Consider the following 21,490-nt stretch of genomic DNA (forward strand, 5'->3'; position numbering starts at 1 on the left):
AGGGCATTGGATTCCCTGGAGCTGGAGTTGTGGACTGTTTCTAGCTATTATGTGGCTCTGGAAACTGAAACTGGGTTTTCTGTAAGAGCAGCCAGGACTCTTAACTGATGAGCCATCTCTCCAGCCCCTTGGAAAGTTTCTTGTATTTACTCTGGCCCACTTTAATTTCCATTTCCACTGGTACATCAGGCATCTCACAGATAAGCTAATTTTAGCTCTGATAATACTCAAACTTTCTTGTCATAACAAGGCAAACGAAATAGTGACTTACTGAACAATACATTGTATTTCTCCAGGAATCTGTTTTCCAAGCGATAGATACTCCTCGGTAGACCCTGTATCACAAGAGATTTCTGTAATAGGATAATCCATAAATGAAATTAAGAAAACTAAAATATTTTAAATGATTGTGTCATCATGTAACAGAAATGCAAAAATTATCTAACAAAAATGCATTTTTTGAGTTTTTATGGGATATTTTAAAATTAGAAAATGTATCAATGATCTTAAAAATTAGAGGCACATAACAGCAGTGGGCAGATATAAAGGTGAAGGTGATTTAGTTTCTTTCTGTTCAGGAAACATTTGTAGAATTTCTACTGTGAAAACGAGCTTAGATTAATATACTTAAATAAACATATACTTAAATAACCCTAGGTGCATTGGGTAAAAAGATAAGAAGACTTGCTCTCTGCCACGCAATGTTTTTCACTTTATAGCATTGTATGCCGAGGTTAGTGTTCTCTGTGTGTATGCGTGGGGGATTTGAGTACTTAATAGGATCAACATCCGTGCGATGTTAGTGCAATATGGCAGGATATGACAGAATGGCGGCACCTTGGAGGGAGATATCACAAATCTAGGGACGGGATGAAAGGAGAATCATATCGAAGCTGAGCCAAATTTTTTCAGAAAATATTAACCCTAAACCTAGTTTGGTGGTACATGTCTCTAATCCCAGTAGTAGTAAGGCTAAGCATTAGAAACCAGCCTGGGTTACATTAATGAGACCTTGTCTCAAAAAAAAAAAAAAAATCATCCCCTAAAATTTTAGTTGTTTTGCCTCAGAGGTTCATTTTTGTCTTTATTATTAAATTATACATGAAATTGTGCATATTTATGTGATACCATGAGGTGTCTGATACATGTATACCCTGTATAATGTTTAAATCAGATTAAGTACAGCTCCTTCTTGTTATTAGGCTTAAATGCTAGCTAGAGAGTGTGGGAAGATCATTTTATGCGGAAGGAAAATCTGGTGTGAGCAGGTCACCAAGACTGAATAAGAAAACAATGGACAGAGCCCTGTAAACTGCCGAGATAGGAGGTACAAGAGAAGGTCCCACTGCAGCAACTGTATTTGAATTATTTTGAAAATCTCGTAAAATAACAACACAAAGAATTTTTGAGATTAAAAATATTTCCTTTACTAAAATGCACAGCTACTCTTCCCCCCGCCCCGACCCCCCCCCTCTTTTTTGCTTTGGTGTTAGCAGACCGGAAAGCCCTTTAAATAATGAGTACAAAGTGACGGATCTTAAAAATACTCATGAGAGCTATGTTAGCTGCTTGGCATGGAAAACCTTAAGCTCCAGCATCAGATACTACCACTTGGATATAAAGGGCATTTTAATATAATCATTGCTGCAGCAGCTTGATAGGAGAAAGTCATATGGATCGTCTTATTTCTTTTTCAGAAAATCAGATTCTGAAATTAAAAAGGAAAAGCTTAGTAAGACCAGTGTTCTTTAGTATCCTTTTACAGTTTTCCTCCGATAAAACAAGGTTAATTTTGAAACATATATAGCTAGTGATCGTTTGTACTAACTAGAAAACCAACGGAGTTCTCTGCAGGCGAAGGATTTTTGCTTTGTTTTGTTTTGACTGTGAAAGCAGAGACGAAAAAGACACAGAATACAGATGAACAGTATTGGTGTGATGTGAAAAACCTCGTCTCAGGTTCCAAATGAAAAGAGATACGCTAGGGCAGACAGTTTTCCAGGTTTGAATGAGACACTCCTTTGTTCTGAGCAAGCCCCTTTCAATTTCACTCCGCCCTAAGCGTCTCCTACCAATTTTGCTCCCTAATTGTCAATGGGTTCATTTCTTCCCTCATTCCTCCCAGTCCGAGGAGTATCATACGTATGTTTCTTTCCTATCTCTGTCCTTCAGGCCAAGTAAGCTACTGTACGCAAGCCTGGAAAATGAATCCAGCTTTTATCACTCGCGTGAACTTTTCAAGTACAATATCGTCGTCTACCCGCCTAGAACCACAATACCCAGAATGCACCCTTTTTCCTTCCGCCTTCTGCCAGGGGAATGCCTAAAGATCTCATTTCCACAAGCAGCAGTCACATGACACGTTTCCTGTCAAGATGGCGGATAATCTCCCTTCGGAGTTTGATGTGATCGTAATAGGGACGGGTATGTGTGGCTCCGGTTTTCCCCTGCCAAAGTATAGGAAGTCATTCTTGTTCTTTCCTTTTCCTGTCGGTGTCATGGGTTGGCGAGAAATGCCTGGGGTCGAGGCTGGGAGGGAGGACGGAGAGGAAGCGAGGTTGTCTGGAGTCAGCACGGGATTTGGCAGCTCCAGGGAGGGGCTTGGACCCGCGGTGTTTAGCGCCATTTGAGTAGGGGGTCGATTTGGTCGATGCCGATTGCTGAGGTTGGTTGCTGCGGTGATTCTTCTTAATTTCCTTAGAGGCGGGTGGGTTTGCAGTGTCATGAGACTGTAGGATCGGGATTTGATCAATGGAGATGCCTTTGGCATAGCATTATAATTCCTTCTTTATTTCAAGGTGATGTTCCCCATCGGTTTTTGTGTCGCCATTTCATTGGACTTTTTTCATATACTTAAATAATCCTAGGCTACGATGCAGATTAGTTTTACAAGAAAGATGCTCAGTTGTAACCCGTGTGTATATTTACTAAGGGAAAGGAAATGGATTCTTTTCTGTTGTGTTGAGTAGCCTAAAGAATTTTATTTTGTTGAGGAAGCCATTATCCCTCCTTTATGATGTTAAAAGCATCCTTGTTTATGTGTAAAGAGAAAACATCTTACTTTCTGTTACCCATCTGTACACAAGTAAATGTGCTGAGTATAAATGACCTTATCTTCTCCTAGTTTTCCCATCATTTGTTCTCCATGTTTTGGGTGGAGCCAGAAATTCCCTTCAATTTCTAGTTGACTAGTTAATCCTATTAACACAGGGCAGAAGGTATTTGGCATCAATTAGCATTTTGTTTTCCTAACAGTATATAATTGTTTTTTGGATAGGGTGAAAAAGATTGTTGAGTGGATATTTCTCCTGTCTATAGAATGTGGTAGGCCACAGAACAGAAACTCTGGTGGATGGGACCCAGTTTGTTGTGTAATGAATTCAGTTTGCTTTCTTCCCAATCAGTAAGAGCAGCCATATTTCCAGGGTTGGAGTAAAAATAATAGTAACCTGTTTTGGGGTGCTTATTGTTTTCTAATCAATGGACTAAGCACTTAACAGTCCCCACAACAGCCTTGCTGGAATAGATATTCTCGTCATTACACAGAAGAGAAGGGGGTATAGAAGTCTTAACTTGCCAAAGATCACACAGCTGGTATATGTCCAAAGGCCCATTTCATCCTATCCCAAAAAGCCAATCAGTTGTTCTGACCCTCCGAATTATGCCATATTGGTTGAAATAACTGGGGAAACTTGGCTAGATCCTATGTGGCCATTAACCACCTGTTTGAATGGGGAGAGCCAGACCTTAGTCTCTCAAAGTCTAAATTTTCTTACTTTTGAATATAGGGAGGGTAAATTAGATAGCTTTGAAGTTATTATCTAACCAAAAATTCTAGTATTCTAGATGTACTTGGGCAATTGTTCTCAGAACAATAAGGGCATGTTTATTCCCAGCCTTAAGATAACTGCATGCGGCACACAACCTGTTGTAACTACAATGAACAGATGTTGCATGAGAGCTTGAAAGACCCAATAGGCCATTCATTGTTTTTTTCCAGTCTGCCCTAAAACTGAGAACAACATCCATTTTGGAATAAATCCATTTGAAGTGTACTTGAGTTCTATATTCTTGCCTTTCTTTTTCATTGCCTGGAAATTTTGTGTATTAAAAATTCAATCTAGAGACTTTTTCTTATCTGGATTCAGATTTCAATTGATGTATGTTAATTCTAATTTTTATTGAATGCTATTAATTCTTATAATAAATATTTCGTGTTCTGATGTTCAAAATGATGAATACATTCATCCTGTTGGAGTCTGTTCTGGTAGGATACTATGAGTGATTCAGATACTTGTATAAGGAAGCATCTCTTACATTTGGAAAAACAGATTCCATTTTCTGTTATTGTGAGTATGATTATTAGTTCTCATTGTATGAAAATTCAGAAATTTTTCTTCTTAATTAATGTGACAAATTCAGGGTTTTTAATCAATCACGTTGTTTAAATTTACAATAGGAAACTTTTTAGATACATCAAAACTGGTAAGATCAAATGAAACTCAGTTTTCAAACAAAGTGATCCTTTATAGTTTCAATCATTGATTTTAATCGAACTTATATTTAAAGTATTTTCCTTTTGAAAAAGTTTGCTGAGAATAGCCTTTAAATGTGTATATTAAATTAGCACTTAAGGAACTTATACGAAAAGCAGTGTTTCATAGCTTTACTTCTGTTAACAAAAGCAGAACTAAGCATGCATGTATTAGAAACAGTAAAGACCAAGGCTGTGAGATAAAGTTCTGTTTCAGCAAATTTTGTAGGTATAATGTCAAAAGAAAGTTGCTTCACTAAATAGAATCGTCTGAGAGTATTTAAAAATTCCTTCTACCTTAACTAATTTGTAATTTTATTTTCTGTAGGATTTGGTCCACTAGGTCATATTTGTGAGATATTATGGGAAAATAATATAAAAATACCCAATGGAAGAGGATTAAGATATAGCACTTAAACTGTGAGGGCAAAAATAGAAGAAAATGGATTAAAAACAGAAGATCAATTTGAATCTCAATGGAGAGGACAAAAGCGGACATAAAAATGATTAGAAAATAATCATCTGCTTGACTCCACAATTGCGGTTTGCTGAATTGTTTGCCTTTTATACAGTAATTTAATGATAATTTTGTGGGTTATAAAAAAGTATCATTGTCTGCAGCTTAAAATCATCCCAGTACCATAATTTGTTACTTGAGTTGACTTTTTATCTGACAATTGGTATAATATCCAGCAGAGCCAAGAAGTCACAGAAGTGCAGAAGAAATCTAAACTCTAAATGCTATATGCTAATATTGACATGCATCACACATAGGGGCATCCTTCAGCTCTTCACTTAAATATATTTCCATTTTAGAAATAATTCTAGTGTGCTTAGAATATATTAGAACCATCTTATTTGAAGGCATAGTGACATCAGCTGTGATATCAGTATGTTTGGGTAGTGCTACTAGATGAGTAAGTGACAATTCATATCTAAATAGGGAAGGGGATGGGATATATGTGAAATGACATTATGGCTTGACACCATTTAGTGTTAATATACACATACAAAGAAAACCACAGCAAAATCCCCCAACCATTTTTTCATGGCACTCAACAGCTATTGAGAACCTAAACCCTTGCCCTTGTGAAGTTTACTGTATTGCCTTTTATCGGGAACTTTTTGGACCTCCTCATAGTCATATCTCCAAAGCTTTTCTTAAAAGATTGGAAGTTTTTCATTTGATAGGTTTTGCTTTCTGAAGACTATCCAGAAATTCAATCTGCACCCCTTTCCCTTTTAAGCACACTTAGGGAGTTCCTCCCCTAAGATAGACTCTATAGTAGGCTAGCTTGTTTATTTTCAAGCATATTTTTCCCTCCCTCTCTCCCTGACGTCCTCCATTCTTATACTGCTCTTTGAACCTGGGCCCGTGCACATGCTAGGTAAGCACTTTACCGTGGACCATATCCCCAGCCCCTCTCAAATCCATCCTTAAGAGCTGTGTAGCTTAAGATTGTCCAAGGTAAGGAACTACCACTGTGTGTATCTAAAATGATCCTGTATTCTCTGTAGTCCTTTAAAAAAGTTAAATCAGTGTTCAATATACAGTAATAGTTTAAAAAAATGGTAAACTGCTTTTCTCAGGAAAGTTTATGTGGGTAGCACAGCCCCAATTCTTGATGCTTTTGTCTGAAAGAACCTTGGCTGGCAGCTCACTCAAGGAAATAATCCTTGTGATAACAGTAGAATATCTAATCTAAACCATGGGGGATAATAATTCCTCAGCAAGTGTTGTAAAATCTGGTATTTACCAAATACCACTTACACCAGACTCAACGTAAGTGATTTCCCATTGCACATCTCAGTTACTACCTCTAGGAGGCCTGTGTGTGGCTTTCATCACAGGGTGCACATATCCCCTTCCTGTTGTTTCTAAACAGCCTGATAGTCTCAAGAGCTGTTTTGTTTTAACAGCAAGTTGCCACTTCTTTGTAGGTCGTGGGATGGATTCTAGCCCTTAAACAAATGGAGTATAACATGATACGTGTAATAGAGATGAATGTGTTTTCTTTTTACACACACTCTTTAGGGGGTGGCCAAAAATTTCTATGTCTAGAGAAGATTACGCAACTGAACAACATACTAAGTATGATTAAAATGGTATTTCAAAAGCTCTTTAGTTTCACAGATGTTACACATTCCATATATTTTGCATGCGTTGACATACATGTATCCCATTTGAACAGTATAATATGGTGATTGATTATGTGGCTCTGGAATCATACAAACTGAATATGAATCTCAAATGTGCTTGAGCTTCTTGTGCTGTCTTACGTTCATCAACCTTTTTTTTTTTTTTTTTAATTTTCACTACTCTGCTTGAGTGGTCCAATTCTTCAACTGTATCCTCCAGTGCTGATATTCTCTTTTCCATTTCATTCATTCTAGCGCTGAGGCTTTCCCCTGTTGTTTCAAGTTGGCTTATTGAGTTTTGCACTTCTTCATTTCTGAAGTTTCAGAAAGCTCTGTTAGGGACTGAAGACATAATTCCTATCAATTGTTTAGTATGTGCTTAGAAAATGTAGTTTATTTTTTATTGGCCCATAAAGCTATACTAAGGTGCTTTTATTGTCATTACAATGACTTGGTTTCAAGGAAGAGCTCATGATTTCCATGGTAAGTAGTAGAAGGATTCAGTGTCAGATGGGGAAGGAAACACCTTTGTGTATTACCACTGTTTTTGATCAGAATTCTGATGTGGTGGTTTACAAATGTTCCTCCTTTTGTTGAGTTTGGTTTACCAGCTTGCATTATTTATCATTTGTTTCAAACAGATTTAGCATTCATTTTATTTTTGGCATAGTGTGAAGTAGTTTGTCAGGGTAAGAAATCCTACAGTTTGCTGTTTTGTAAGCTATTTTGTATTTCTTCGGATATTTTTTTAAGGAAAAGTATGACTTTTCTCCACATCTAGGAAAGCAAGGGGAGTTATTTAACTCAGGAGAAGACTCTCAGAGGTGCTACACTTCTCTCTAAATCAAAAATTGAAGCCAGTCCCTCAGAGAGAGCCGCATCTGCTAGCAGAGCTCCCTTGGCAGCATCATTTTCATCTCCCATGCCTCTTGTCATTTCCTCATTTTCTCCAGTGTTCTCATGATGTTTTGGATAACTCAGGCTACAGCAATTAAAATCAAATGCGGCTGCTCAAGCTCACATTCTCATGTTTAACATAAAATCCCAATGCACAGAAACAATTATAATTCCATATAATTGACCTGTTACTCATGCTAAATCATCTGCCGTTCAGTTTCAGTGTGAAGTCTTTCAACAGAAAACTTAGGCTGTGCATGTTATGTATGTAAATAGGCTTAAATGTGAAATAGCTTAAACGTTAATGTTTGTGCCCATGTGTAATGCGTAGTATGGAAAGATTCTGAACATTTTAGAGACATTTTGTTGTGGCCAATATAAGAGCGATGGTTTCTGAAAGGTTATCTTTTTGTTCTTTTTAATAACCTCATTAAAAGTCAGTATACAAAGAAACAATCATTTGTCATAGATAATTGATTATCACAGCATGATTATGAGAGTTGGCATGCTTTTATATTGAGGCAGATAGAGAAAAGAATCAAGTAATAAAACAAAGCACAACCTGAAAACGTAAAAGTAGGTCACAAATAGAAGAGACGGAGGCAGCTTGGCTAATATAACGTTTAATCTGATTATTTCATCTCTTACTGGATTTTACCAAGAGCTCAAACTAGTTTGGTTTTCTAATGTCTGCTTTTTCCTCTCAGCAGTATTTTCTAATACTATGGTTGTTCAGACCAATTCATTATGTTATTTGATTTCTCACTATAACCCTGTGTGGGGTAAATATCTTACCTTCAGTAAATATGAAGCCTCAGGCTTAACCAGTTTGACCTAGGGTTGAACGTTGTAGACAGATCCCTGTGAGTTTGCTGAGATAATAAATTGAGCTGTTGGATTTTTTTTCCATGTAAAATAAAACATCATATACTATGAAGATTAGATTAGTTCGCCCTAGGTTTTTGGATTGCAGTTTCATTTGGGAAGGCTTCCATTGTGGACATTAAAATTCTGATGCCATGTTCTTATTATTGGCAGAACTATGACATTGGTGTCAGCTTGCAAACGTTTTCATGAAGGTAAACAGGGTAACCTGTTTGGATTTATCCCTTAAAACTGAAAAACAAATCACAATCACTAAGGACTGGCAAGATACGGGATTAGAGACTTTATTCGCATTTTAAGATACAATTTGTTTAAGTATCTGAGGATTTCTTCATTGATTCCAAAATACAAAATCATGCGATTTCCCACTGGAATAATTGGTATGTGTATTAAGAGTTTGTCGTTTTGTGTCTCTTGTTTAATGAATTCGGTTTTCAAGGTCAAGGTTTCTGAAGGTATTTATTTATTTCTTTATTTCCTTTTGGTGGGGTGGGGAGCTGTGCTGTGATAGAACTTCAGCCTTGTGCATGCTAGGCTAGTAGTACCTTACCACCATGCTATGCCTTCAACCCTGAAGATTTTCTGTTGTCACTATTGTTATGGTTCCTCCACTTTTAAGTGATTGTTTGCTTTTACAGTAGACATATCATATGTCTTAATTGACATGACGGATATAGTAATAGCCTTTCTTCTCCAGGAGTACCTTTATTAATAAACTAGTAATAACTAACAATTTTACGTACTGACTTCCAGATCTCTTTTTTGGAATAATTTATATTTAATTTATTTATAAAAACATATCTTATTATTTTGAAACTGTCTGTTGTTTCATCACAATATATCATAAAAATCATAAATCATTCCATGTCAGTCAAGCACTCTTTCTCAGTGCTCTTTATAAGAACTTATCATTTGAAGTTTTTTGTAATTTTACATTGAGTTCTAAGAAATGATGTTGGAGAGGACCCTGTTTATTTAATGTTTGTTTAATGTTTCAAGTGGTAAGAGCTTACCATATCTATAGAATAACCAGGAAATTCTTATTCATTTTTGTTATTCATGTAATTAGTTTTATGTGTGTTTGTATGTGTGTATTTGGTCTGTAGAATTTTATCATGCGTGGAATTGTGTGAACACCATGGTCAAAATAGAGAATATGGAAGTATTTCCTTGTGAGGCTATCTGGTAGTACCATTTTATAATCACAGACCCCTTCTTCTTTCTCTGTAACCCAGCCCTTACAAGTTTTAACCTGTTATTCACCTCTGTAGTTACATTTCAAAAGTCTTATTAAATTCTATTTTTACTTTTTATTTCAATGTATATTTTTATTGAATTTTCATGCATTTCATACAATAGCTCTTAATTATATTTAGACCCATCTCCCATCTGTACTCCCCTGTAGCCCGCTCATAGGATTTCACGCATTCTGTCATATAAGTTAAGGCTAATTGAGTCAAGTTTGTGTACTCAAATGTCCCTCGGTATGAATTTATTGACTTGAGCCTAGTCAGACTATCTAGCATGACTCCCTTAAGGTAGACCAACTTTCTTTCTCACCCAGCAGTGATTAGCTGCCAATAGCTCCTCAGCTAAGTTTGGGACCTCCTGCCCATTTCCCCAGCCTATGCTGATTTTTATCTAATTGAGTTTACATGGGTCCTGTGCATGCTGTCACCATTGCTGTAAGTTCATATGAGAAAGTTCCCAGGAGCCTGGGGAACTCTGTTTCCTTATGGTCATGCACCACCCCTGACTCTTACAATCTTTTTGCCCCCTTCTGCCCCCCTCTTCTGTAATGGTCCGTAAGACCTGGGTGGGTAAGGTTTAATATAGGAGTCCTATCCAGCGACATACTTTCTGCAGTCTCTTATTCTCCACATTTTGGCCAGTTGTGGCCTTCTGTAGTCACCACCCTTTATTGCATAAGCAAGCTTCCCTGGTAAGAGTTTAGAGATGCATGGTATTCTCTCAGGAGTGTTCTGTAATTTATTTAAATAATTGACTTTTGTTGGAAATTTAAAGTGTACAGTTTTTACTTTTATGAATTATTGATGTAATGAACACAGTGTACAAAATTTTTATGTGTATTTATTTCTTTAAGATAAATACCTGCAAATACAGTTTTTTGATGAAGTTTTAGAGAGTGGTTCTGGAATGCTTCTAAGGTGCATAGTGAGTTGCCATAAGGAAAGTCCTTCAGTCTATATTCTCACACCTCAGTATGACAAACGCTTGGTTATTCCTATTCTTTCAACATTGGCTGTTCCTACCTTGAATTTAATTACTGTCAACCTGATAAGAAAATCATATTCTTGTTTGAATATGCATTTTATGATAAATAAGGCTGAATCTTTATGTGATTTGGACATGTATTTTTCCTTTGTGAATTGCTTTAACCTATTAATAGATCATTAAATCTCTTAATATACATATGTAATAGTTTACTAAATTTTTCAATTTCTTTCATTTGTATTTAAAGAAAATTATTTCAGTTAGCTCATATTTATGAGGTACAATGTAATAGTTTGATCCATGTATTAGGTAATGATTAACTCAGTCTTGTTAGTAAGCCTACCACCTTAAACTTTTAAGATTTTGTTTGAGCATATTCAAAATAATTTCTTCTAGTTATTATTGTATGTAGTGCATATGTTCACCATGGTGTCACATAGTTCACCAGAACTTATTTAAAATGATCAACCTATCTCTATTTCCCTTTCCCCCTAGTTTCTGGTAATCATTATTATCTTAAATTCTGTGAGATGAATTTTTGTAATTTTTTTAGAACAGAGGAAACAGCATGAGGTGTCTGATTTAATATTGCAAGCAGAAGTTCCCCCCTCGCCCCCTCTCATATTAGTCTGAGGTTACATATCACATTAGTAATCTAACTTAAAATGTTATTTGACTGCAGTTTGGGTCACTGACAAGGAATCAAATCTTAAAAATCAAGGAAACGGAAGTCAAAGAATAAAGAAATGAGTGAACATTTAATTAACTAAAATATACCTTTCTGGAAAATTGTGTCTACTTGGCTCCATAAGCAAACAAAATACCAATTAATATTTTTTAAAACATTATAATGTCATCAGTAATTTAATAAAATTTTGATTCTAAAGCTGTAGGTCATATAATAAACTTGAAGGATGGTGTAAAAACATTTAAAGGAAAAATATATACATGTAAGTGTGTATGTATATATACAAACAAATAAAATATCACTTTTTGTAGTAGACATAAATTTACAGGGAGAAAGAAATGTAACATGTAGTGATATCCGAATTGCGTGACTATTCTCTATTTTTCTTTAAACTTCAGTACTTTCCAAATTATTTAAGAGTATCCATCACACTTATAATCACAAAAGCCAAGAAAGATTATCTCAAATATGTTTAGAAGTGAATTTTCAGGGGACAGAATATTATTGGTCCAGAACATGAGTTGGGAACAGCTTGAGAGAGCATCCCCAGAGCTGACCTGTCTAGACTGATGAAATGTGGAGAGATCAGTGTTTATCTTTCTGTACTGACTTATTTCACTTTACATAATGTCCTACGTATATTGTTGCAAATGCCAGGATTCCATTTTTTTATGATAGAATAATATTCTGTTGTATCTGTGGACTACATTTTCTACATTTGCTTTCCCCATTAATCACATGAAGAGTTTTCATTTCTTGTCTGTTACAAGTAGTACTGAAGGTAAGAGTGTACATATCGCTTTGAATGACAATTTATTTCTTTTTGGGTATATGCACAACAGGGGGATGACAAGATATACAGTAGTTCTATTTTTAATGTTTTGAGGGACCTTCATTGTGTTTTGAACAGGGGGTGTATGAATTTACCTTCTCACGAACAATGTATAAGAGTTCCCTTTCCGACGGTCGTGGTGGTGGTGGCACATACCTTTAATCCTAGCACTTGGGAGGCAGAGGCAGGAGGATCTCTGTGAGTTCGAGGCCAGCCTGGTCTACATAGCAAGTTCCAGGTCAGCTGGGGCTACAGGGAGACCCTGTCTCAAAAAGACCGAAAAAAAAAAGTTACCTTTCCTTTGCTTCCTTCCCAACTTGTTTTTGTCTCTTCAGTCATTGCAATTGGGATGAAGTGTTATCTCATTGTGGTGTTTATTGGCGTTTCTCTGTTTGAGCAGTTATTTATTTATTTATTTTTATTTTTATTTTTTTTATTATTTTGTATCTGTTGACTCTTCGTATGTCTTAAGAAATACCTGTTTGGTTTATTGCCCCCTTTTGAATGAGATTTTCTCTTTTTGCTATTGAGTTCAGTTCTTTGTATACTCTGTGTTAACCCAACTTCTTTTCAAGTGTATAGTGTGCAAATAATTGACTCTGTTAGTTATATTGCCTGACTCTTCCAGTTGTTATTCTTTCCAGTGTTGACCATTGGTCCATATATACTATATAAGCACTCTATTGCTAAACTACACTCCAGTCCAGCTCTTCAATTTTGATATGTTTTAATGTGCAGAAGCCTTTTAGTGTGGTATAATACAATTTTTCAATTTTATTTTGTTGCCTGTGCAATTGGGGTTATGTCTAAAAAAAATCCTTGTCCAGGCCAGTATCCATGTTTTGTTTTACAAGACTCACAGATTTGGGTCTTTTATCTAAGCCTTTAATTCACTCAGAGTTGGAAGTTGTGACTGGTGAGAGGAAAGGCAGAAGTCTAATTTCATTCTTCTGTGTGTTCGTGCTCAGTTTATCAGCACAATTTATTGAGGAGACTGAATTTTCTGTGCTGTAGTCTTAGTTCTTTTGTCAAATATCAGCTCCAAATGTGCAGGTTTTTTTTTAATTTTTGTGCTTTCCTTTTTGTTCCATTTGTTTGCCTTTTTTTTTTCTGACACTGTGCTGCTTCAGATGTTATTAGTTGTATTGCAGTTATTTTAAACTCATATAGTTGTGGTATTTCTAGCTTTCTTCTTTTTTGCTCTTTTAGCCTTTGGATATTTTGGATATTTGATGTCTTTTATGGTTCTATTTCTAACACTGTGAAGAGTAATATTGATATTTTCATAGAAAATTTATTGAATCTTTTGATTACCTTTCGTAGTATATTAGCTCTTCAATAAATATACATGTAATATCTTTTCTTTTTCTTTTATTATTTGGTGACAGGTTCTTACTTTGTAACCCGGATGGCATGAACTTTGTTAGGTAAGCCAGGCTGGCCTTAAACTCACAGAGATCCATCTGCCTCTGCCTCTCAAGTGCTGGATTAAGGTGTGCACCGTCATGTCATGGCCAGTATGTTTCCATTTTATAATGTCCTCTTTGACTTCCCTTGTCAGTATTTTATGTTTTGTATTTTTATAGATATTTCTTTTTCTAAATTTATTTCTTGGTTTGTTAATTTTGTAGACACTGGAAGTGAGACTGTTCTGACTTCTTCAGAAAATTCACTATTAGTGGATACAAATAGTACTGATGTTGGTGTGTTATTTTTGTATACTGAAACTGCTGAATTTCATTATTCATTCCAACAGTTTTTTGGTTAATTAAGTCTTTGAAGTTTTCTATGTAAGAGATGCTGACAGGACAGTTCAACTTTCTCATTTTGAATTTGGATGTCCTTTTAAATATGTTCTGTTGCTCTGGCTTGGACTCCCAGCACTGTGTTAAACAAAACTGGTGAAGTAGGAATCTGGTCTTATTCTAAATCTTAGAGTGACTTTTATTTGTGGTAAGGTACATTCCTTCTTTATATACTGAGAGTTTTCACCATGAAAGAATGTGGAATTTTACTTGATCAAATGTCTGCTGCATTTATTTGAATGATTCCATTCTTGTTTGTTTTATTCTGTTATTTTTTCAGTCTTTTACTGTGCCTTTGAAATTTCATTTGCTAGTATTTTCAGTTTTTTAGATAGTATTTTTATTACTTACTTGAGAATTTCATACAATGTATTTTGGTTATATCCACCTCCCCATATTTTCCGAGATCCACCCTACCTCCCTACCCAATCAAATTCATATCCTCTTTTTTTTTAAACCCATCAAGTCCTATCTGTGTTACCCAAATACTCTTGGGTGTAATGCTATCCCCTTGAGCATTGTCAACCTACCTAGTGTCACACCTTAAAGAAACTTGAGTCTCCTCCCAGCAGCTATCAGTTGCCTGTAACTCCTTAGCTAGAGCTGGGGCTTCTTGCCCACCTCCCCAATGTACTAGCATTTCGTTTGGTTTGAGCTTGTGTAGATCTTGTGCCTGCTGTCCCAGTCACTGTGAGTTCATATGTGCCCCTGTCCTGTTGTATCCAGAAAGCACCATTTCCTTGTAGTTGTCCACTGGTTTCCTAGTACGTTGTGAGTATTTTTGCACCTGTGTTTATTCTTTAGGGATATTGGCATTTGTTTTTTGTTTTGCTTTGTTATATTTTTATGTGTGTCCATCTTTCTTGTCATACTCACTTTCAGAGTCTGTCTTCTATTTTTTATGGTGGTGTCCTGTGTGGAAATTTATATTTTACATTTCTAGTCTAAAATATTCTCTTGTATGTTTTTTGGCCTATGCAGGTATGCCTTTTCCTTCCCTCCAGAAGTAGATAAATATTAACTCTTATTTTATTTTTGAGTTATTTAAGCTTCTTATTTAAACATTAATTCATCTGAAGGTTATTTTATTATAGTGTAAACTATTTCACACTATAAATTACATTTATTCCAGCACTGTTGCTCTAGTACACTTTTCATAAATCAGTGAAATGCTTCGTTTGATCACATGTAACCTGTTTTTAGACTTTTCTAGTAATCTGAATATTTTATTTTATTTTATTTTATTGTTTTTGGTCCTGATAGCATGTTTTAAAGTGGCAATGTAAAGCATAAAGTGGGAAGCCTCCAGTGGGACATCTGATCTTTTGGGAAATGATAAGTTTCCCTCTATGGGGCTGCAAAAATAACAGCCCCCAAAAGTGTAATTTTAAAATATAAAATATAACATCAGCTCTGAAAAACAGCAAACTAAAATGAAAAAAAACCATAATGGAAATGTTTATAACTCATAACAGAAGACTAATTGCATGTGAAGAGTTTCTTCAAATTTCTATGAAAATATTAGGATCTTTGTAAATAAGTAGGTATAGCATGAAAAAAGAGAACATTGAAATAGCCAATAAAATACCTGGAAAAAATTTTTTTATTAATAGTAAAATGAAAAGAGCAGTATAATCAACAATAAATTAAGACTAACTAATCCCCTTTGAGTTGTATTGGTGGCATGCTTATAGTATCATATATTGAGATGCTGAAAGTAATAACTGGCCACTTACAGTAGAAGTTGTAAATATGTTCATTGCTCTAGACTGAGTACCTCCAGATCTAGTAATTTATTAGAAGGAAATAATTCAATACAGAGTTTAAAAAGTTTGCAAGGATTATGGAACTATTTTTTTTTTTGAGCTTTTGTAATTTCATAAGACAGTTCTTTGACAGTTCTTTTTCCCTTCCCATCCATGTTTGTCTTTTTGAGACTAGGTTTCCTTGTAGCCCCAGCTGTCTTGGAACTCACTAGGTAGAACAAGCTGGCCTTGAACTCAGAGATCCACCTGCCTCTGTCTCCCAAGTGCTGGACTAAAGGCATGCGCCACCATTCCTGGCACTCATAAAATAGTTCTCAATCAAACTTAGACCCCCTCCTCCTTCGATGCCTCCCCATCCCCCAACTGGACCTTATGTATTGCACCATACATGTTCAGTCCTGTTCATTCAGGCATTTGTACCCAAATGTCCTTCTGTGTAAATTTATCCACTGGAGTCTAGTCAGCCCATCTAGTGATCATATATGTGAGTCATACTCCCCTCATTCAGCACGAATCAGTCTGTAATAAATAGTTCTCACTCTAATGCCAGACCACCTACTATTTTTCTCCACCCCTTTGGGCCTTTGTTTAATTGAGTTCACATGGGTCTTGTGCTTGATGCCACCATTGCCACAAGTTCATATGGGCAGCCTTCCAGAGGCCTGGAAGCCTCTGTTTTCCTGTGTTCATGGACCAGCCCTGGCTCTTATAATCTTTCAGCCCCCCCCCTTCCACAATGGTCCCTGATGTGTGGGTGGATGAAGTCCCCTATAGGAGTCCTATCTTACACTCTACAGTCTCGTATTCTTTAAAACCTGGGAAGTTGTGGCCTTCTGTGCACATCACACTCTGTTGTATAAGGAAGATTTACTGGTGAGAGTTGAGGGATGCATTAGTTTTCTCTACCCCTTGATCTGCTGTGTTCTATGAGCCTTAGCTGTAGAGGTTCAACTCTAGATATGTCATCTAGCACTGGGCATCACTCAGACATATGTTCTCTGTGTCTGACCAGATGTGCAATTCTGCCGTAGCCTCCATCTGTTGCAAAAAGAAGCTTCTTTGATGAGTGGTGTACTGGTATGCTTGTCTGTAAATATAAGGATAGATATTTAGCACATAGTAATAAATTCCATTTGTCTAGAGATATGAAAGAGATAGGGTTTCTCTAGGATCTATGTCCTCTCCTGACGTGTGCATTTGGATGAGTTTACAGTGCCACCCATGAGTTCCCTACCACTGAGAGAGCTTTATGTCCAATTACATAGCTGTTGATTGTTCCCCAGATAACAGTACTGCTACTGTACCAATAGAGGTAGTTTGCCCTGCCAGTCCTTATGGTTATTAGGCTTTAGGACTGGGTTGGACCATTGATTTTCTCCCTTGGGGATTTGCATATCATTATCTAGCATTATGATAGCCAAACCAGGGTTAGAAGGCTTTCAGGTCAGCTCCTGCTCCATTGCTTCAAGTCCTGTATTTGAAGTATGTCCTGTCTTCAGCATTAGGGTCTTATCTACTAGTTCTGCGAGATAACCAAGAGGTTTAGCAATACCCTGTGTTATTTTGGGACTCCTGGACCACCTTCTCCAGTCACTCAAAGGTAGGTCTCCTGTCTGGCACTGTGTTCCTTGCCAAGCAGCTCCCAGGTATACATATGCATTAATGTTCAGACACTCTATATGCATTTCTCATGGGGTTTTGAAGACATTACTTTTCTCTCTAGGTTTCCTAGCCCCCTGTATTAGTCACTTTTCTGTTGCTGTGATAGAAACACTAACCAAGGAAATTATAGAAGGAAGAATTTATTTGAGCTTATGGTTCCAGGGGAATTACAGTCCGTCTTGGTGGGGAGGCATGGCGGCAGAAGTGGCTGGAGGAGGAGTGGAAGCTAAGTTCTACATTTTCAAGCAGGCACAGGAAACAAGAGAGCAACTGGAGATTTGGCAAGGCGTAAGAACTCTCTAAGCCCGCCACCAGCGACATGCTTCCTCCAGCATAGCCACAACTTCTAAGACCTCCCAAAACAGTGCCACCAACAGGGGGCAAAATGCCCAAATATTTGGAGCCTTTGGGGGATATTCTCATTCAAACCATCACAGCCCCCAAAATTCATTCATCTCTACTCCTTTTTCTCCTATCTGGCCTCCCTCCCTCCCTAGTGACAGTGCCCTCATTATATCCCCATCCTCTACCAAATACCACCCTCCTCCCACCATCCTCTCTCTCCTGACTTTCCTCCGTCCCCCACACCATGTTCCCTTGCATGCTCCTCCCTCCTCCCCTCCCTGTATGGCACTATTTTAATAAAATATTTTATTTATTATTTTTATTTATTTTGTGTGTATGACTGTATTGCCTGTGTGTGTGCAAGTGCACCTGTGTCATGCAATGCCTGCGGAGGCCCAAAGCCACTGTTGGATCCCCTGGAACTGGAGTTACGGACAGTTAGCTGCCATGTGGGTGCTTGGATTCGAACCTGGGTTTTCTGCAAGAACTGCCAGTGTTCTTAACCACTGAGTCATCTCTCCAGCCCCATGACACTGTTTTTAAAGCTACTTATAATAAACTTTGAAAAGCACATATATGTTGGATGTGTATCAAAGAAGCTGTGTATCTCAATGGAGTCTAGCTTCTTGACACTAGTAGAATATAACCTCACAATGTGGCCCAAGATGTGGTCTGTAGCATCCTGCTTTATGCATAAATACAGTCTACATAGATGAATACAGACACTCAAGGAGCAATATTAAAATGAGTGTTCAGAAATACCTGATACAGCTGAAGAAGTGTGAGCCAGGCTTTAAATGTCCCTTGTATGCACTACTATCCTAGTATCTCTCCTCCTTTTCCTGAAGCATGTAATTATTATGTTAAATTTTACTGAGTTTTCCCTTGTATTTTGTTAAGTGGGTTTCCTGTATATGTATCTCTTGCAAATATATTCTTCATCTTTTTTTTGACCTTGCTTAACTTTGAGAATTCTATAATTTGTATGAAATTCTTGACTTTGTTGTTCAGTATTATGCTTGTGAGAATTATCCATACAGATGCCCATACACATCCTGCCTCCCCCATGGCATTTTGCCACATTGTTTGTATATGGTAGTCTAGGTTTTCAGATATTTAGCTTCACTAGGTTATACTGGTTTACCAAAGTACATCTATTTTATTTGCTGTCAGCTCTCAGATTTTTAAGTCCTTCTTCTCAGGAAATATATGTCAGAAGAAAATATGTTCATGCTAAAATAAGATTATTCTGTACATAGCATCTACACTATTTTTAGTCAATAGTCCTGACCTTTCAATCCATTCAAATACATTTTTCTCTCATCTGTCTCTCACATACAACTTTCCCCAGCATTCCCCCCTCATAACCTTTTCAAAAGACACGGATAATAGTGTACAGTTAGGTGCTATGAGTTGCTTCTTTGTAAAATTAAATTTAAAGTTAGCATCCAAAGCACTGGGTTTCATTATGTCATTTTTGTGCAGACCTGTTTTAGTTTTTGTGGTTCTTTTGACGGGGTCTCCCTAGCTCCAGACTTTTTGGAAGTCACTCTGTGGACCAGGCTGGCCTTGATGTCATAGAGATCCATCCACCTGCATGTGCCTCCTCAGGGCTTAGGCCATATTTTGTTTCTATTTATTTCCCATTGCCTCCCCTCCCTTATCTCCTTTTTTTTCCTGCTTGTCCTTTTCTTTCCTCCAAATAGTCCCCATCTACTTTCATGTCACGTATGCTCTGTTACATCTTCCCCTCCTGCCCTGCTTAAGATCTCTCCTTCCCCTACAAAATCTCCTTTATGTCGAAGTTTCATGTATTATGTACTGTAAAGCCCATTTTATTCTAGTGTAGGCTGTTCTTTTTGTTTTTGTTTTCTTTGTTTTTTGTTTGTCTTTGAGAAAGGGTCTCACTATGTAGCAGTGACTGGCCTACAACCCACAGAGATCCCCTTGCCTTTGCTTCTTGAGTGCTGGAATTAAAGGACTGTGTCATACCGCCAGGTTCTTCTGTTTTTTTCTTTCTTCTTTTTTTAAAATGAAACATATTAAAGATTGGGCAGTGCAATACCAATTTTTCTGCCTTTGCTATTTGAATACTTTCTTCTTTACATTATTGTTTACTGTGTTCCTCTTTCCGATGATTTGGATTCAAGATTAACATTTTTGACTAGAATATATCTTCGGTGATGTGACTTTCATGTTGGAGCATACCAGAATACACATGGTATAATTGTTGATCTACCATATAGTTAAGAACCACCCTGAGAATAATGATAATCTGATGCCTTCATAGTTTGAATATGTTTTGATCCCGTGAGTATTAATCTTGCTGATACTGAAAATATAAACTTTGTTCAGTACTTTGTAAGGTCCATCAGAAGGAAAGATGCATCGGACCAGCCCAGACTGGAGCACTCAGTCCAACGGGAACAGGGAATCGGAGAATGGGCAAGGATTTCGCGAGTGACAAACAGACACAACACAAGAGATGGTTGATGATCTGAATGTAATTTTCTAAAGTGGAGCATCAGATTTTATACAAGTTACAGAACAAGACTGTGCAAGCATCAGGTTGATTTCATGGTTAATCATTTTCTTAGAAATACAATTCAAAATCAAAGCAATACAGTACAGTGTAGAGTGTTCTTATCTAATTAATCAGGTGCTTAGACTATTTGTCCTTTTTCCTTAGTACTTTGGCAACATCAGCTACTTATAAATTTCATGGTTGGTAATTTTATGCTTTTGTTTTTTCAATTTTATTTTACTTCTGAGGTTTCCATGGCCGAGGCCAATGACTAGGTCAGTGGAGTTGAGGAAGTGGTTCATCAGTGGGCTAGGGGATTCTAAATATGCTCTCCTTTCCCTTAAGGGGATGCCATAGACTACCTCTCCCTTACTCGTAGGCAATTCCAAAGTCTGTCTTAACTGTAGGCAGCAATCTTCTTTTAGTATCCCTATAATCTCCATGAGTCAACTCTAGGAACTGAAGTAGGGGGATTATTTACAAATAATTCTTGCTGTAACTTATCTAGAATTTTCCAAGGTTGCCTATTCTTAGCTACTTTACTTATTGTTTGAAACAAGAGAGGAGCATTTGGAGGAAGGCTAATATCGGGCAACTGAGTTCCAAGGATATCATCCGTATCTAGTCTCTCTTTAGGTGGGCCTAATGACCTGAGAAGGTACAAAGCAGTTCCTCTATGAGGAAAGAACAGGAATAAAGACAGCAATGAAGACAAGAAGTAAAGCAGAACAGCCAAGGACACAGCATGCTTTTTTTTTTTTTTTCCTATTTTAACATTTTTATTTATTTATTTACTTTTTTCATTTGTTTTAATTAGTAGAAGCATTTCATTACAACAGCATTAACCTATTGAATAACATTTTTCTGAGCTAGGGTACATCTCTTTCAAAATTGGCTGTACATTTCTAGGTTTACAGATGAATTATTACACTTATAAAATCTTATACTCATTATAAACTCTCTAAGAGATAAAATTAAATTAGGTTCCAATGTTTAAAAAAGATCTCCTCTTCATTGTCAAAACACACAGTTTCATACAGAAAAATTCATTCCAAGCCTATTGACATTGAGACGTTTTCACATGCATTTCCAATCTCTATATACATGACTATCACTGGTCACAGTCACCCACCTTCTGAGCTCCTCGGCATCTGAGCATGAATACAAACTCATCAGAT

At 36.8% G+C, this 21,490-nt stretch overlaps 1 protein-coding gene across 2 annotated transcripts in view; it reads left to right on the forward strand.

Annotated features, from left to right (window-relative positions):
* Positions 1-2,342: 2,342 nt before the first annotated feature.
* The window catches only part of Chm (CHM Rab escort protein), a 189,075-nt gene continuing 169,927 nt past the window's right edge, over positions 2,343-21,490 (forward strand). For both annotated transcript variants that reach the window (XM_008822508.2, XM_029558585.1), the window contains exon 1: positions 2,343-2,424. In XM_008822508.2, coding sequence (XP_008820730.1) covers positions 2,376-2,424 — 49 coding nt within the window. In that variant the 5' untranslated portion in view covers positions 2,343-2,375. The remainder of the gene's footprint in view (positions 2,425-21,490) is intronic.

Source organism: Nannospalax galili, unplaced genomic scaffold (genome assembly GCF_000622305.1).
Source record: "Nannospalax galili isolate Female #2095 unplaced genomic scaffold, S.galili_v1.0 scaffold10, whole genome shotgun sequence".
Classification (NCBI taxonomy): domain Eukaryota; kingdom Metazoa; phylum Chordata; class Mammalia; order Rodentia; family Spalacidae; genus Nannospalax; species Nannospalax galili.